This window comes from Nycticebus coucang, chromosome X (genome assembly GCF_027406575.1).
Source record: "Nycticebus coucang isolate mNycCou1 chromosome X, mNycCou1.pri, whole genome shotgun sequence".
NCBI lineage: Eukaryota > Metazoa > Chordata > Mammalia > Primates > Lorisidae > Nycticebus > Nycticebus coucang.
In genome coordinates, this window is record NC_069804.1 from 39,607,751 (window position 1) to 39,627,120 (window position 19,370).

General features: G+C 38.5%; 1 protein-coding gene across 1 annotated transcript in view; it reads left to right on the forward strand.

The window, feature by feature from the left end:
• Positions 1 to 19,370, forward strand: part of OTC (ornithine transcarbamylase) — an 85,552-nt gene that overhangs the window by 33,006 nt on the left and 33,176 nt on the right. The window contains exon 4 of the mRNA XM_053579571.1: positions 5,377 to 5,464. Within this exon, the coding sequence (XP_053435546.1) occupies positions 5,377 to 5,464 (88 nt within the window). The remainder of the gene's footprint in view (positions 1 to 5,376; positions 5,465 to 19,370) is intronic.

Genomic DNA, 19,370 nt, shown 5'->3' on the forward strand with positions numbered 1-19,370 from the left:
TAGGCCTAACTAATTCTATACCATAAGTTCTGTATTGACTTGATATTAATATTGAAATACACTGAGAAAGGCAAATTAAGACAAAGACAAACTTCACTTACTGTAAAACAGGTTTCTTGTATTACACCAATGTGTACACAATGCATGCACCAAGGCATTTGCAGAAATAAAGTCTCACAGCATTGGGCAATGTCTACATTAAGCAGACATAATTTACATCAGTTGGTATAGGATACCAAGCTTATGGGACTACAAGTCCCAGTAAGCCATATCACAATACTGTACATATACTCTACGATTTGACCCATAGCAATAGAGGCATGGTAGCAATGCAGCACAGTGTATGTGGAGTATGACCAACTGGAAATCCACTTACAGTCAGATAAATATTCCCGTACTGTATAATCGAAATATCCCACAAAAAGCTCAGAGAAGTATAATGGCAGCAGTAGAAAGAAAGTCCATAGTCCATACTCAATTATGACTAGCCAGGAAAGAGGTAGCGATCCTAAATCTGTACTTTTCAGGGCACTGAGAACATAGGGGAGCCACGGGAGTGATGCACAAAGCATATGCTTGTTGACTGCGTGGTGCGCCATGTTTAAATTCTTGATTTCTCTTTTCTTTCTTTCTTTTTTTTTAGGGGGGGGAGCAGATTGTGTGCCAGTTGCTTGAGAGTGCTGGTTGCTTGAGTTCCAGATAATGAGGAGTTTACCATATTGGATAAGAGAGAAAGGTCAAGGATGACTTCAAGATTTCTGCCTGAGCAAATGTGAAGGCTGCAGGTGGAACAAGTTAGAGAGGGAAAAGTAGGGAGTTAACTCTTAGATGTACTGAGTTGAAGAGGTCTATTACATACAGGCAAAGATGTTAAAAGGCAGATGGGTATGAATCTGGAGTTTGGGAATGAGGTCTGGCTTAGAGATGCTATGTATTTGGGAGTCACTGGCACACAGATGGTATTTAAGGCCATGGGACTGGATACAATTATAAAAAGAATGAGTGTAAATTCAGAAAAGAGAATCAAAAGTTTGTTCTGGGGCACAACAACATTGAGAGATCAAGGAAAATAGAAGGAACCAGTAATGGAAACTGAGAAGGTGTGACTTACTGTAGATATAAAAGTAAGCAGGTGTGGTGTCCAGGACACCATCTGAAGAAAGTTTATCAAGGGCAAAGTGGAAATGAACTGTGTTAAATGCTGCTAAATTTATCAAGAAGAAAGAAGACTGAGAAATGGCCAGTAGATGTAGCAATGTGAAGGTCATTGGTAACCTTGGTGAGAGGAGTTTTTATGAAGTGGGGAAAGGGCAAAGACTTATAGGAATAAGTTTGATGGAAATGAGAAGAGAGGAACTAGCAAGAGAAAGAGAGAACAAAGACGTTTGCAGCAAAGGGGAGCAAAGAATGAAAGGGATAACCTGGCAGGGAAAGTAGGTCCAAGAGCAAATTTGTATTTGTTTTTCCGTGAAAAAATGAAAATAGTTTGTTCAAGATGTAGGTAATGTAAGGGCCAGAGGAAAGAATTTCTAGAGCAATGGCCTTAAGTGGTCAAGAGGGGATGGCTGCTAGTGCAAGTGTGGAGGCATTACATGGGACATGGAAAGTTTGTCTATGTATAACAACAAGGAAAGCAGAGTGTATGATTACAGATGCTGGCAAGTGGGGAAATGTGGTGGTGGAGTCTGGACTTTCTCTGATTGCTGCAATTTTTTCAGTGTGACAAGAAACAAGGCCAAAAGCTCAGTTCTGGCTCTCCTTTTAATATATATCAGCACTGCAGCTGTTATCCTGGTCCAAGCCATCACCTCTCACCTAGGCTTTTGAAGCAGTCTCCTGTCTTATCTCCCTGCTTTTGTCCCACTGCAGATGTCCTATTAAAACATAACTGCAATCATGTTATTCCTCTGCTCCATCCCTCCAGTAGTTTCCCATCTCCTACAGAAAAAAAGTCAAAGTTGCTGTTCTCTACCCCACCTTCCTTCTGCAGCCTCACCTCCTACTGCTCACCTCCTCACCCACTCTACACCTTCTCACACACTTCTTGTTGTCTCTTGAACCCACCAGTCATGAGCCTTATTCAGAACCTTTGTGCATGGTCTTCCCACCATTGTGTAAGTTTTCCATGGCTCACTTACCCATCTTCCTCAGGTCTTTACCAAAATGTCCTGCAATCAGTGTGGCTTCTTTGGCTATGCTGCTTAAAATGATGACTCTGTCCCTTGCATGCCCTAATCCCCTTCCCTGTTCTATATTTCTCATAGCACTTGTCAGCATCAAACATACAATATATTTAATTTACATACTCAGTTTATAATTTGTCTCTCAATGGAATGTCGTTTCATTTAGGCATGGACTTGTGGCTTGTTTATAATGCTAGCATAGCACTAGGCACGGATTTTTAGAATGAATGAATACATTTCAGAACCATGTAGCGAGGCCAGGAATTGTTGTGGTCACGCCACAAAGATGAGATATGCCATCCACCCAAAATTTGGTTTGATTGTTGACAATGAGAACACCATACATGCAACAAAAAGGTACAAAAAGTTTTATTACTCACATAATGTGGCTTTCTGGGAGAGGAGGGCTGATTCCCAAGCTGTTCTGAAAATAGCTTGAGTGAGTAGGGAAATGATACTGGCTTGGGGGTTTACTGTGGTTTGGTGAAGGGGCTGAGAAGAGAATTCCCTGGCACAGGCTGGGGCTTGTGTGATTTGAGCCTCCTTCTAGTGCCAAAGGAGGAGTACTGTCTTACTGGTTCAGATGTAGGGCAGAAGGGAAAGGGAGGGAGAGGTGAGTTTGACAGCTCTTAGCAGTCAAACATCAAAAATGGAGTCAGAACCCATAGCGAGCAGGACCATTTTGGTCTTTCATATTCTCTGATTCTACCTGGGACCTAGAACATCAGATTTGCAAGGGATCTTATGACTAAGTAAATTGTCTTATTTTCCAGATGAAGAAGACTGAGTTCAGTTCCACTATGTTGTACTGTCTCTGTAGATCATAATGGGAATTGGCTCTGGGGCTGGCTCCCCTATGGCAAAGCCTACAGCTGTAGAGACTTCAAAATAATCTTGCAAAATTTTTTTAGACTCAGGGGTTACACCCCAAACCCCTATCTATAAAATTCTTATAATAATATCTATTGTGTACTTTGCCAGAGTGAGAGATTCAATGGAAGAACGTTTATAAGTTGCTAGTTAGCACATGATCCTACTCTGTGGCTAAGCCTTGCTAGGATCAGAACATAGTGGTCTGTAGTTAAAAACTGGCCAGGTATGATAGCTTACACCTGTAATCTCAGCACTTTTAGAGGCCGATGTGGGAAGATTGCTTGAGGCCAGGAACTCAAGACCAGCATGGGCAGCATAGCAATACTCTTATCTCTACAAAAAGAAATCAAAAAAAATTAGCCAGGTGTGGTGGTGCACATCTGTAGTCCCAGCTACCTGAAACCATAAAGCAGGAGGATTACTTATGCCCAGGAGTGAGAAGTTGCAGTGAGCTATGATTATGCCACTGTGCTCTAGCCTGGATGACAGAGCAAGAAACTGTCACTTAAAAAAATATTCTGGTCTGGGCATATTTAAGGGAACATTTTTAAGTATAAAATAGGGAAACTGTTATTATGTCATTTTATACAGTAACAGAAGTGAAGACTATTGCTTAAAGTTTGTTTGATATTTATTTTTTATTAGGAAAGTTTTAAATAAGCAGAAAGGTAGAAAGATCTTTGATTTATCTATTTTTTGTTGAAATATTTTTGAAAGTAAATAAAAGCTATAATGACATTTTATCCCAAAATACATTAGCTTGCATATTCTAAAAATATAAGGATTTTTTTTCCTATACAGTTACTATATCATTATCAACCCCAACAAAAATAGTGATTCCTTAATATCACTTACTACTGGTCCCTATACAAATTGTGTTAAAGTTCCAGAGAGGTGTTTCATGAGATCATGAGTCAAATTTTCCATCGTGAGTCTAAAGCTCCTCATCCTCAATCACCATGTAATTAATGATTTCCTCCTTCTTCCTGGGAAACAAATGGGATTAGCAAATTGTGACTTGTATATTTCCCAAAAGATAAAAATGTTGCACTACAATAAGTTAAAGAAAAGTAATATATGCAAAATTCATTAGACATTGTCATTACAAGTCTCTGTCCTGTAGTGATGCTTATTTCCTTTCAATTATGTATTAGACAAAGTCTGACCATTGAACCTGAGGTAGCAAAGTTCTCATTGGATGTCACTATCCTCCATCATTTTTCCCTGGAGGATGTGATAAAAGGGCTATGTGCCCAGAGTGGCATGCAGCAGACTCCTCCCAGACCAAATGCTTAATTGAAAATTAAGTATTTAAAAATTAAGATGTAATTTATACACCTTACATATATTTTAAGTTCAACCAGTGTTTTCAAAGACATATTACCCATGCAACCCACGAATTTATCAAGATGGAAAACATTCCATTACCCTAGAAAATTCCCCGATGCTCTTCCTCGTGTGGAGAAGCAAGCACTATTTATTTATTTATTTATTTTGAGACAGGGTCCCACCCTATGCCCCTGAGCAGAGTGCAGTGGGCGTGGTAGCTCACCGCAACCTCAGACTCAAGGACTCGGGCTGCGGGCACCCCGCTGCCTCAGCCTCCGGAAGCCGCTGGGATTACAGGCGCTCGCAGCGGCGCCTGGCTGGGTTTTTCCATTTTTTTAGGAATCGGGGTCTCACTGTCGCTCAGATGAGTCTCGAACTCCTGAGCTCGAGCAATTCTCCCTCCTCAGCCTCCCACAGTGCTGGGATTACAGGCGTGAGCCACCGCGCCCGGCAGCAAGCACTATTTTAATTTCTGCCACTGTAGGTTAGTTTTGCATAAGCTAGAATTGCATATAAATGGAGTTACAAAATATCTATTATTTTGTGTCCAGCTTCTTTTATTCAACATAATATTGTGAGATTCATCCATATTGTGTGTATTATTAGTTCATTCATTTTTATTACTGAGTAATATCCATTGTAATTCATACTACAGTTTATTTTTTTCATTCTCCTGGATGGACACCTTTATAATTTTAAAGAATAAAAACCAGACATAGCCCCCAAAATAAATGGTGCTTCATTATTGCCAGGTCTTGAATGCGAGGGTGAAGGAATAGGCTCTTATTTAGGACCAAAAGGAGAGTTAACTGTTTCTGCACAAAATTTTATCTATTTCTCTTGATGCTTTATTTTCATTTGACTAGAAATTCCCTATTAGAGAGGTTGGAGAGCTTTAAAATTTTTGACTTTTTAGTTGAGATGGTGCTCATAATTTTGTTTCCTGCTGTAGTTCTTTTTCTCAGAATTTTTTTTCCTTTTTTTATTGTAGGATTTGCACTTCTGGGAGGACACCCTTGTTTTCTTACCACACAAGATATTCATTTGGGTGTGAATGAAAGTCTCACAGACACAGCCCGGTTTGTAAATGTTTCTTCTCTCTAAAGCTTATTTCAGAATCCGATGGACAAATTTCAAAATCAGAGCCTGCTTCCTTTTAAATAATGGTTTCCCCTCTCACTGTTCTTTGTTTTCCATCTTTCCTTGTTGTTCTTGAATGCCTCTCTCATGTTCTGGCTACTTTCCATGGGTTGAAATTATTGATTTCTTGGCAATTCTTTTAAGAGGCATCTGATTATAAAATTTCAAACTCAAGAAAACTCAGAAATCATCGGGTCTGAGTCTTGGACTCTTGGATTTAACAGTTGAGGAAATGGAGAAACTGATGTTTTTGATGACTCATAATTAGTAAGCATCAGAGTAGGTAACAATATTAATGACTAACATACATTGAATATTTAGTATGTTCTAAACATTTTTGTAACTCGTTTAATCTTTATAACAACCTAAGTATATTGGCACAAAGTGGTGAAACAACTTAGGGGCATATTAGCTACTATGAAAGAAAATCTCAAATGTCAATGTCTTAACATAGGGCAGCTGCTCCTGATTGGTGAGAGGGAAGGACCAATTATTAAATTATGTGCTCATTCGGGGACTCTGGATGAGTGGCTCTCCCATCTTTAACATATGGCCTCCAAGGACACCCTGGATGGATCTACTAGATCCAGGAAGGACCTAGGAGAAGAGAGCCTGAAGAAGGCATATGTGCTTCAAAGCTACCTTAGCAGGAAAGTGGCACAATCACTTCCACTTACGTTTCATAGGCACATTAGTATAGCTCACCTCCACTTAGATGAAAAGTTGAAACATAGGCCTCCTGACTCCCCATGCAATGTTCTCACCACTATATCACGTCTAAAGGAGAGATCCAGAGCAAATGTCTTTGTTAAAAGTTTTGCCCTCAATACAGAAGACTAATGATTTTTTTTTCCCTGAAAATAACATGCCATAAAGTAACTCCTCGCACACACTATCTTCTTTTTATGGCAACCACCCTAGCATATACTAAAGAATTCACCTGATTTGACTTGCTGAAGCGATTTCAAATAACTCTTCTTTTAACTTTTTAATTATGTTATTTTAGATGGGACAATGACAGCATTAAGAAAAAGTGAGATTATCCTTTGGATGCTAGGACAAAAAGAATAAATGAACTCAATGAGTTGTTCTTTCAAATATGCTGCTACTGACTAGGATTATATTTGTGTAATAATTCTCCTTCTGAAAAAGTGAAATATGCTTTATTGAAAAGAAAATATTACAAAGGAGTCGAAGGATGAAGCCAGAGGTACATCAAAAAGAGAAATTTTGCAGGGGGGAACTTCCATATAGGACTAGGAGAATAAGGGTGAACAAGCCATGTGTAAATTAGTGGTTGGAAAAGGGTTCAGTTGATTGAGCATATGAAAAAGAGTTGAGCAGTGCAGAATGGAAAGAGGAGAGGGCCCAGAAAGCAGTGGAGTGGACAGAACCCCCATAGCAAGAGACAAACAGCCAAGCATGGGTTGAAAGATGAAGAGAAGTATAAATGTGAGCTTTTCTGGGCTTGCTTTCCCCACAATTTCTAGTGCAAGTCCTTAGCTAGAGGCGCTCTATGTAGATCCTGAGAAAAACAGTCTGATCACAAGTTCTAACAAGACTTGGACTTTTTGAGTCCATATAATTAGTTCTATTGCTATATGGATATATGGATACATAAAATTGGGTCTATATAATTCCTTCTGATCATTTCATCTTATCCAACAGATTGAATGAAAATAATAGCTACTCCTTAAAGGGGTATGGTATACTATGGACCTTTAGTGCTACCTCTGTTGTTTCTAAGTCTTTGTAAAAACCATGCAAAGTATTATTGGCCCAGTTTTATAGATGAGGAAAGCATGGCTCAGAGAAGTTAATGGAACTTAGAAGCTAAGTCAGCATTTAAATCATGGTGTCCTTTTTCAAAAGACCTTGTAGTTTTGACAACCCCCCTAATGCTGATTCCATTCAGCCCACAAGAGGAGCAGTGAAATAAGTGATAGAAGGCATTGGCTTGCCTGGCAGCAGGTCCTCAAGATCACCTTGAGGTTTGATGATTCTCTAGGAAGACTCACAGTACTCAGCATGTCGTCATACTCATGGCTATGATTTATTACAGTGAAAGGGTATCAAGCATACTCAAGAAAGGGAAAAGGCAGAATCAGGAAAGTGAAAGGAGTGTCTGCCCATGGAGAAGGCAATAGATTAGGTATTGGACATACTGCATTAAAAGTGGAACCTGTGGCTCACCGCCTGTGGCTCAAGCAGCTAAGGCACCAGTCACAGGCTGAGCTGGCAGGTTCGAATCCAGCCCAGCACGCCAAACAACAATGATGGCTGCAACCAAAAAATAGCCGGGCGTTGTGGCGGGCGCCTGTAGTCCCAGCTACTTGGGAGGCGGAGGCAGAAGAATCGCTTGAGCCCAGGAGCTAGAGTTGCTGTGAGCTGTGGTGCCACAGCACTCTACCCAGGGTGACAGCTTGAGGCTCTGTCTCAAACAAAAAAGTGGAACCCGTGACTGCAAATGTTTGCAAACCAGTGGAGTACAGAAAGACTTTGGGTGAAGTTGTGAGCTGGAGAAATATAAGCTCAGTGGTTTTTAAAAAAAAAAGAAGAGGAAAAAAATAAGCTCTAAGGACTCATTGTGGGAGAATTGCACAAGGCTGTACCTTAAAGGCAGGTGCAATTAGGGAAGAGCAGGAGGCAATTCTCAGGGTATGAGGAGAATTAGGATAGTACAATATCAGAAAGGCTGGGATGGGAGATGAGGATGTCAGAAAAGGGGTAGCTAAGGCAGAAATCTGACTTTCTTCTGTGTACTTCATTATTGCTTAATCTGCCAAAATATCTGACAAATGAGATATGCTGAGACTCAGAAACTCAATAAACCTAAATTGAAGAATACAAGAGAAATTCTCTGCCTTCCACAGAAGAAATTGAACAGGAGAAGCAAGGAAGTGAATGTTAATGACATCTCCCTTGCCAATATGCATAGGGTAGCAATTGCCTCCTTTCCTTTGTGGAGAAGTTTAACTTTTTAAGAAGCAAAGGAATTGGATGACGTTTGCTCGTTTTGCTTTCTGTAGAAGTTTAACTGTTTAAGATGCAAAAGGATTGGATGACGTTTAAATGTGGTGCTGGCCCTTTCAAATCAAGAGAATAGTGCACACCTGGCACTGATTCATGGTGTTCTCCATCTGCCTGCCTGGCTGCTTTGCGGGCCTAGTCGAATAAAAAGTGGCTGCGCTTTGGGGAAGGAAGAATCTGCCAGGGGTGAGGTAGGGGCAGGGTGGGGGGAGGGTTGGAATACAGTGAATATAGCCATAGAAAGAAAAAAAAAGAAGAAGAAGAAGAAAAACTGGGCCAGTATCTTGAAAACTGTTCAATGTAATTTCCAGAATATCACTTATTTGTTTCAATGATTTAATTATCATTTATTCAAAAATAGTTCTGGAACGCCTAGTTTCTCTTCCAGACATTGTTTTAGCACTGAGAAGAAAATGCTGATCAAGTCAAACAAGATTCTTGTTGGAGTGGAAATTACATTCTGGAGCTTGGAGGCTTTTACTAAACAAATAAATAAAGCAAGAATAGAAGAGTAGGTTGAAACAAGTGCTACAGTGAAGCTGAAGCAGGGTGATTTGATGGGGTGTGGGGCCTGCCATAGATTGGGTGGTCTAGGAAAGCCTATTTGAACAGGTAACAGTTCAGTTGAGAACTCAATGAAAAATCAGAGCCAAGAAGCAAAGCTGTGGAGGAGCATCACAGAAATAACTGCTGGTGGGAAAGGCCAAGGCAGCAACAAGCTGGATGTGTATAGGCCAGTGATATTCTAGTATCTGCAAATAAGGATCTTAAATCTGATTTTTTGTTTTTTTTTTTTTTTTTTTTTTTTTTTTTTTTTAGCAGGCCCAGCCCTACTGCATGTGGCTGGTGCCCTACGCACTGAACTACGGGGCACTGCCTTAAATCTGAAATTTTTTAAAGCACCCTTGCAGGTTGGTTCTTGGTTTCACTCACCAAAGGAAGGAAAGATAAAATTACATCAGGAAGTTAAAAAAAAAACAAAAACCTAAATGCACATCTTGTATTGTACAGCAGATCTCTAGAACTTACTCATCTTCCATAACTGAAACTTTATACCTTGCTGAGCAGTAACTCTCATTTTCTCCTCCCCGTGGTGCTGGCAACCACCATTCTACTCTCTCCTTCTGTGAATGTGACTATTTCAGATAACTCATATAAGTGGAATAATGCAGTATTCGTCCTTCTGTGATTTATGTATTTCACTTAGTATAAAGTTCTCCATGTTTGAAATGTTGCAGGAAGAAGAGGCCCAATGGAGAGAAAGAACACCCAAACACCTTTATTCCAGCCAGTGGAGCAAGGGCAGACCCAGAGTCCCAAAATGGTCGTGCTCCCCGGCTGTCTGTCTTCTCCTTTTTATCCCCAGTCAAAAAGTTCCAGCCCATGTGTACCTTTCTCATTGGTCAGTTTGAATCAAGCTGGAGAAGCTGGCTCTGTCTTTTACAGAACTGCAGGCTTTTACAGAAGGGAAAGTAAGCATCGGTTTCTAAGGTCCCAGGAAGTTAAGTTTCTATAAATTCCTAAGAGCTGAGTCACCACAGGGGAGGATCCTGCAGGTGTATCCTTGGAGTTTCCTTGAGAAGACCTCTGTTCTCTTAGACTAACTTTTCCCGGGTATCTTCTCTCAATACGTGTTGTTGCATGTGCCGGGATCTCCTGCTTTTTGAGGCTGAATGATATTCCATTGTGTATATATATATACCACATGTCATTTATCCATTCATCTGTTGATGGACATTTAGGTTGTTTTCACATCTTGGCTATTGTGAATAGTGCTGCAAGGATCATGAGAGTGCAAATACCTCTGATTTCAATTATTTTGGATAAATACCCAGAATGGGGATTGCCAAATCATATGTTAATTCCATGTTTAATCTATTGAGGAATGTCCACACTGTTTTTCATAGTAGCTGCACCAGTTTACTTTACCACCAATGATGCACAAGGGTTCCAATTTCGCCACATCCTCACCAACACTTTTTTTTGGTCTTTCTGAAAACAGCCATCCTAACAGGTGTTAGATGCTATCTCATTGTGGTTTTCATCTGCATTTTGCTGATAAGTGACGTTGCCCACATTTTCATATACTTGACCATTTGTATCACTTTTTGCAGAAATGTCTATTTAAATCTTTTGTCTACTTTTCAATCTTGCCATTGGGTTGTAACACCTTCTTATCTACTTTGAATATTAATTAGTTATCAGATATGAGGCTTGCAAATATTTTCTCCCATTCTGTAGATTGCCTTTTCACTCTATTGTTTCTTTTGCTGTGTAGAAACTTTTTAGATTTAGTTTAAATATTCTTACTGTAATTAAATCTTTTAGAATTAAGCAAAAATCTTAAAGCTAGATCATAATAAACAAGTATCACAAAGATGTCACACTTAAAGAGATGATGATATATTACTCTTTTCGTCCTTGATTATGTTAATAAAACCTATCTTTTCACAATATAGAGTATCATGGGTGAATTCTCAGCTGAGGTCTGAGTTGGATACTGTGGAATCTGAAGGTGAATGAAGGGGAATGCCAAAATTGAGCTTTCCACTATATTTTGGAGGAGCTGATGTGTTTGGGGTTCCCAATACCACCTCCAAGTTGAATGATCAGTTAGGAGGACTCAGAGCTTAACATAGTTATCCTCATGGCTAAGATGTATTACAACAAAAGAACACAAAGCAAAATCAGCAAAGAGAAAAGGTGCATGGAGTGACATGCAGGCGAAACCAGAGTCCTCTTCCTAGAGTCCTCTTCCAGTTGAGTCACACAGGATGCATATAATTCTCCCAGCAAACCAGTTACCAAGGCTTTTATTGGGGACTGGTCATGTAGCACCTTCTCCCTCACACAAACCCAAATTCCAGGTCCCCAGAAGGAAAGCAGGTGTTCAGCATAAATTACAGTGTATACACAAAGAGTTTAGGCACAGGAGCCACCCTTATCAGTTCTGAGAATGGTGGAAACCCTCCTAAAGTCCAAGTTCCCAGATGTAAGCAGACCTTTGAAGAATAGCCATCTCAGGGCTGCCATGTTAACTCTTTCCTGCACGATGCTGCTCTCATCTCTCTTCTGGATCTTAATAAATGTCCTTTACCTGAGATGTAGATGTACTCTAACTGGTAAAGTAATATTCTATAGCTGTGGGAAGACAGCCTTAAGATTTGAAATGTTTGGTGGTTTCCGTTGTTTTTATTCATGGTGGATCCCTGGAGACCCAGGCTTTCATCTGAAAGAGTCAAGCCTACTGGTTACTTCTTTCTTTTGAGGAGCCAGTCTTGACAACTCTTTGTTATCCTCTAACATACCAGAAACCACAAGCATACACATACACATTCAGGTAAATTTGCTTCAGATTTGAAAGTATTTTCAGAGCTCTACTGGGATTAAGAAATGGATTTTTTTTCTTTGCTCTAGGCTTGTAGATGTGACACCAGAAGTGACACCTTAACATGACTCAGATCTCTGATTATTTGGAAATTTAAAATCAGAAGAAACTTAGCAATGGCAGTGGGACATTACCACTCCAGTTTCAAGACTTTCTGTTTCTTCTGTAATGACAGCTCTAAATGCCTAATGCTCTGAGTGCTCTATTGAAAGGTACATAATAGCTTCACAGTCATTTTCCCTTTAATATAGTACTTAGTAATAGAGCTTCAGGAACTACGTGTATGAAAGACTCAGCATAAAACCAAATAATGTAACATTCTACTCTAATTACTTTCCCTATAGATGTAATTTACTTAGGGTAGTGATTGTTAAAGTGTATTCAGCTAATGTAATACCCGTAGAAAGGAAAAGCAGCAGAAACCACTGTATTTGTTTCCTAGAACTTCCACAACAAATTGCCAAAAATTTGTGGCTTAAAACAACAGAAATTTATTCTCTTTTAGTCCTGGAGGCTAGAAGTCCAAAATCATTGTGTCAGAAGGACATCAATTTCCTTTCTGGTGGATCTTAGCAATCTGTGGCATTCATTGGCTGGTAGGTGCATCACCCCAAACAAACTCTGCCTCTGTTTTCACCTGGAGTTCTTCTCTGTGTGAAATTAACTCTCTTGTTCTTATAAGAACACCCAATATTGAATTTAGGATCTACTCTACTTCAGTGTAACTTCATCTTAACTAATGACATCTGCAAAGATCCTACTTCCATAGTCATGTTCTGAGTTCTTGGATGAATATGAATTTTGGGGGGACATCATTCAACTGACTATAACTATGTATCCACATGCCCCTGTGGCAACATAGAAGGGCTTCCAGTTATTGTTTTTCTGATACCTCAAATAATGGAAGTTATAGAAGGATTTGTGGATGAGACACAGGCCTCAAGAGAAGAAGTGAACCATTGTCACATTGAAAGGGATGTTTTTAAAAGCCGGAATACTGTTATTAAGGGAATTATGCCAATGATATTAAAATCATAAAAGGTAAATTCTTCCTGTAAGATGTTTTAAGATGTTGGTGACTAATGAGAAATATCTACCTATTTGGTCCTAAAAATGTGATACCTCCAAGAAAATGTGATACCTCCAAGACTCTTTACAGATTACACCAAGAAACTCAGGCACTACATTATATATCCTTGTTAAATGATGACAAAAGCCAGTCTATCACAGCATGAATGATGATATATTCTCTTTTAAAATTGTTCTGTAATGTCAAGAGCAGGAGCTTTGAAGCAGAGTGAGGCTTCAATTCGATTCCATCTCTATCACATACTGGCCCTCATGGTTTGGGCCAGATGCTTCTCAGTCTCAGTTCCTCAGTTACAAAATGGAGATACTAATACTTATCTCAGTGTGTTATATGAGAATATATGAGATCATACTTATAAAGGACAAGCATACAGAAGAAATTCAAGCAATGTTGGCTGAATCAAGTTCTGGTCTAACCTAGTGTTTTAACCTTTTCTTTAATCTCACTTCCCACACTGGAACCTATAGTTAAACTTACATGGCACACTTAAATTATGTTGACCAAAAAAGGAGTTAAAAAAAAGAATGTACTTACCATGCTTTGAACTTCTACTGAAAAAAATCTAATTAATGATCTTTAAAAATTTTTGCAGCACACCTAAGATCATCTCATGGCACACTGGTTGAAAATTACTAATCCAATCTCAGGACAAACTCGGACACAATTCTGGCCATCTTTGTGGTTTTCTAAACAGCTTATACTAAACTTCTAATAGTAAATTTTGAGGAGACAATTCTGAATGCCACACCCATTTTTCTCCGAGATCTTCAAACTTGGGACCTAACACATAAGCCAAAACAATCTGGCCATTATAGAGTCACTCATTAATAAACTCAAAATGGAAATTTCATTCAACTTTTCTGGCTTCTTCCAACACCAGCTCATTTGAGAAGAACTCATCCAGGTTTGCTGAAGGTATTATCCTATCATCTTATTTCTTCATCATTCCTGTACTGTTATAACTAAAATGATAATTTGGATAAAGATGCCAGTGGGTTATAATATTTTCTTTCTTAGAAGGAGACCCAGTCAAAGGATTTATCCCTTGATCTATTTACATTTGGGATAAAGCTAATGTCTCCTCTAGGGATTTGGCCTACCTTGATTTAAAAAAAAAGTAGGAAGCATACATTTTTTAAAAATGATTATAAGTTTCTCAATGGCATCATTATGTACAACCAAAATTTCCTCCCGCTGTTTCTGAGTCTGCTGTTCAACTAACTGATAAGAGTTATCATTGATAAGAAACTGGTGTTTAGAAGGTATGCCGTTTGCTTCATACAAGTCAGGATGGAAGTGAACAGGAGAATGAATGACAGGGCCCTTTAAGACTACAACTTCTGTTTCCCTTTGGCTTTTGTGACACATTTACCATATTCCCTTATTTTAGAAATAATTCAGCTCCTTCTAAGAGCATAAGAATTTGTGTATGATTATCCATCTCATCAACATCCACATTTGCTCTTAAGATGTGGCCCATCACACTACTTGTGTGTTTTTTAGTATTTGTCCACCTAACCACACAAAATCTGCGCTAGGTTTTTCTGGAATCACTGAAGACTTGGATTATTTTGTTTTTGTTTTGTTTTGGCCTTCACGGCCAAACTTTGACCATAACTTGATTCAACCAACATTGCTTGAATTTCTTCTATATGCTTGTCCTTTACAAGTATGATCTCATATACTTTCAATTTCATACCAAAGGAAAAAATATCAAAGAATTACAGAAACTAAAGGTTAGGAAGGATTTATTTATATCAACCATCCTTTACATGCTTCCTCCACTTCACTTCTTCAGAATGGTCATTGGGTCTTGCATGAAGATATTCAGTATTAGGGCAGTCTTTACATACTGAGCCATCTTAGTCCATCTCTATAGAGTCTTACTGCTCTGACCAAGAGTTTATACAATTTAAATGAGAGTTCTCTTTTAAATTGAGTTGAAATTAGTCTCGCTATGACTCTTCTCAATGTTCTTCTATTTTTAATATCTTTATAAACTCGTTGGATTTTAATACATTCAATGGTTTCAATTCATTACAATTATTATTCTTACTGATGTTCAAATTATCCTGTATTTGTCCAATGCGATCTGTGTTCAAGTTGGGTCATTTTGACCTAACTCCACTTGTCTTTGATAAGGGCCTTGCTTTTTGACATAACAAAATGTTCCAGTTTCATCTTACATTTTTTTTTTTACCAAGACCAAGAATTAGCCATTGCTCTAAGAAACCCTAATTTATTTTCAACTACTTTCAAAATCATATTTGTGAGAAATTTCCTTTTTTTGGAGTGATAATTTTTTTTCTGATTATTAGAGTAATATTCTTTTTGACAGAAAATGCTGAAAGCGGTAAGAAATATAGATAGCGTCACTGATACCACAATCCTGCAGAAATAATTGATGTCAACTATTTGTCTCCTGAACTATCTTTTTGTTTAAAATCCCATGCCATGCTTCTCCTTTTTCTAAATAGTAGAAAAAGAAATTATGGTGCAAAGTAGACCACATGTTAAACATTTAAGCAAAAAAAGTTGAATAAACATTTCAACTTGTTAATCATTTTTTAAAATTCCTAATATTGGCTACTAAACATCCAGGGCAAACTGGAATATGTGGAAAAGTTTACATGTGGGTAATTTGGATTCTGCAAAGGCGTTTTTTGCTACCATGATTGACAGATGCCTAAGATTGTCAGCAAAATTGCAGTAATGCACTGGAAGGTAAGCAGAACCCCATATATTTAGTGGAAGTAAGAGGCCGAAATGAAAAGTCTGAATCATAGAGTATGTCTAGCTTTTCAGCCTTTCATTTGTAGCATATATAATAAAGCTTTTACAATGGTTAAAGCTGAGATTTGGAATTGATAGAGAACTATATAAAGCCTAGATTACTGTTAATGTACCTGGAGTCCAGCTCTACTTATACGGCTGTCATTGCCTCCAGTGCAAAGGCTTATTTTTATTTTTTAAAGATCTTTAGTAACTGGGAAGAATAAGAATAAGAATGGTGACTTCTCCATGATTTATAGCAGCATTAACCATGAAGTAGAAACCTTTGTCATTGACAAAATAATATGAACTGATTGTCTAAGTAAGTGGGAGAACAATACCTTTGTTCCCCTAAGTGATTCCAATATGAAAACAACCTGGGAACTTTTCTTTGCCTCCCATATCATTGGATTCATCTTCACCTGCAGCTTCTGTGGCTGAAGGAGGACCGAAGTGGCATTTTCTGTCATGCTTTGTCATGTTCCCTTTTGCCCACAGATACTTTAATGTCCAAGGGATTTTTGTGTGTTTGTGTCCAATCTTTGTCCTTTGTTTACAATCCAATCGATTAACTTTATGAATTTATGAAATGTTTAGCATTTTTCAAAACAAAATAGCAGATATTCCTCCAAATCACTGGTTCTCAAAGCATGGTTACCAAATCACCAACATAAACAGCCCCTGGGGGAGCTTTTTAGAGATGCAAATTCTTGGGCCTTCACCCAGACCCACTGAATGGAAAGTATCCCTGACTGTTTCATTAAGCCCTCTTGGTGATTCTGGTGCATGTTCATCAAGTTTTCATTGCTTTAAACCTTCACATACTACATAGACAACCAATAAATCAAGTTCATGTTAAGTGAGCAAGTCTCCTCAACCATTTAAACTTTGATCAAAAACTTCATCAAATGCTTTTAAACATTTAACTTCATCGCAAGGCTAGCATTTCAAATTTCCATTCTCTAAGCATTTTACAAAGGAAAAAATACACAAAAATATTACATTGTTATAGGGCTGATTAATATTTTGACAACAAGCCTGGGCACAATGCTATTAATATCATAGATTTAATTTTGTATATTATTCTTAAACTTCCTTTTTTTTTGCAGTTTTTGGCTGGGGCCAGGTTTGAACCCACCACCTCCAGTATATGGGGTCATGGGGCCGGCACCCTACTCCTTTGACCCAGAGGTGACACCCACCCCTTTTGTTTTTTTTTTTTTTGAGACAGGGTCTTTGTCACCCAGGTGGCTGGAGTGCAGTAGTGCAATCAAGGCTCACAGCAGCCTCAAACTCCTGGGCTCAAGCAATCCTCTCTGCCTCAACCTCCCAAGAAGCTGGGACTATAGATGTGAGCCACCATGGCTGGCTTTTTTTTTTTTTTTTTTTTTTTTAGAAAAAGGGTCTCACTGTGCTGCTCAGACTGGTCTTAAACTTCTGGCCTCAAGTAACCCTCCTGCCTTAGCCTCCCAAAGTGCTAGGATTATAGACATTAAACCACCATATCTGGTCTTAAAACTCTTTTCATTCTTACTCTTTTGTGGTTCTGGAATTCAGGCTTTTATAAATTGCTGGCTTGTTGGGAGTTCTACAAGACACTGTTTTCATACCTTCTCAGGGTTTATGTAATTTTACTCAAGTGGAAAGGGAAAAAATCATCTCAGGAAAACAGGGATGCAGGTTAAGTGAATTGTGAATTATTTGCCACTTAATTTTGTTTGGTTAGTGAGAACTGGTTGCTAAATTGAAGGTGAATTAAATGCAAGCTGCTGACCACTAGGCTGAATATCTTTCTATCACATAGGTTTTACTGTTTGTCATGAGATCTATTTTGGTTTCCTATTGCTGCTTTAGCAAATTACCCCAAACTTAATGATTTAAAACAATACAAATTTATTATCTTACGGTTCCCGAAGTCAGAAGTCTACAATGGGCACTTGGGGCTGGAGATTCTGGAGATTCCAGGGGAGATTCTTTGCCCTTTACATTTTCCAGAAACTGTCTGCATCCTTGGGCTCATTGCTCCCCTTCTTCCATCTTCAAACCCAGCATCTCTTATTTCTGATCTCCTGCCTCTCTCTTAGAAAGACGCTTGTGATTATATTGAGCCCACCCAGGATAATCTATCTCAAAATCCTTAATTTAATTGTATTTGCAGAATTCCTTTTGCCAAGTAAGGTAACATATTCCCAGGATTTGGACATCTTTGGGGCCATTATCTGTCTACCACAAGACCCTTATTTCTATCTTTCAAGTAGATTTTGATTTTCTAAGAAATGTAGAGAATGAGGTATTCTTTAAGTTTTGTTTGTTCGTTTTTAAACTCTGGCAGTACACAACCCATTGTAATATTTTTATAGTATATTAACCTAGGCTGGTTTCATTATTTAAAAACATATATCTTTCTTTTTGCCAATAAATAATTCTTTATTAATGAACCTCTATTTTCTTTTTTAAAATTTTAGATTAATATGAGGGTACAAACAATTAGGTTACAATGTTTGCGTTAGGTAAGGTCCCTGTTATAATCGGGTCCACACCCAGGAGGCATGCCATATACCCTTACATTGTGCCCATTAGGTGAGAGCACACCCATCCCACTCCTCCTTCCCCTCTCCTCAATCCTTTCTTCCCCCTCCCCCCAACTTGAATTAATTGAGTTTTCCTCTTGTGTGAGTGTGTATTAGTTCATCTACTGGCTTCATATTAGTGTTGAGTACGTTGGATAGTTGCTTTTCCATTCTTGTGATACTTCCCCAAAGAGAATATTCTCCAACTCTATCCAGGTTAATATAAAAGATGTGAGGTCTCCATCTTTTTATGGCTAAATCATATTCCATGGCATAAATATACCACACTTTATTAATCTGTTCATGGGTTGATGGGCACTTGGGGTGGTTACCACATATTGACAATGATAAATTGAGCTGTGATAAATAATCTAGTGTAAATGTCCTTATGATAAAATGATGTTTTTTCTTCTGGGTAGATACCTAGTAATAGAATTGCAGGATCAAATGGAAGGTTTATTTTGAGTTCTTTGAAGATTCTCCATACTTTTTTCCAAGAGGCTGTATTAGTTTGCAGTCCCACCAGCAGTGTAAAAGTGTTCCCTTCTCTCCACATCTGTGCCAGCATCTGCAGCTTTGGGACTTTAGATGTGGACCATTCTCCCTGGGGTTAGGTGCCATCTCAGGTTAGTTTTGATTTGCATTTCTCTGATGATTAGGGACCATGTGCATTTTTTCATATGTTTGTTGGTCATTTGAACATATACCTTTCCTATTGGCATTGTGTTATAATTAGTTAAACCATCCAAGGATTTCATTCCCAGAGAAACAGCAAAGTGGGTCTGAAAATATATATTTCTTTTTCAGGACAGTTTACTAAGTCACTATTTTGGCCTAAATGGTTATATCGTCTTCCTGACTAGAAATTAGATATGCAACTGGTGCTCTACTCCTTTCCTACTTCAGTTAGACATAACACCACAACTATTGACGGGGGTCTTTCAGCACAGTTTCTACTATTTCTAGAACTATTTAGCTTACACATTTTGTTAATT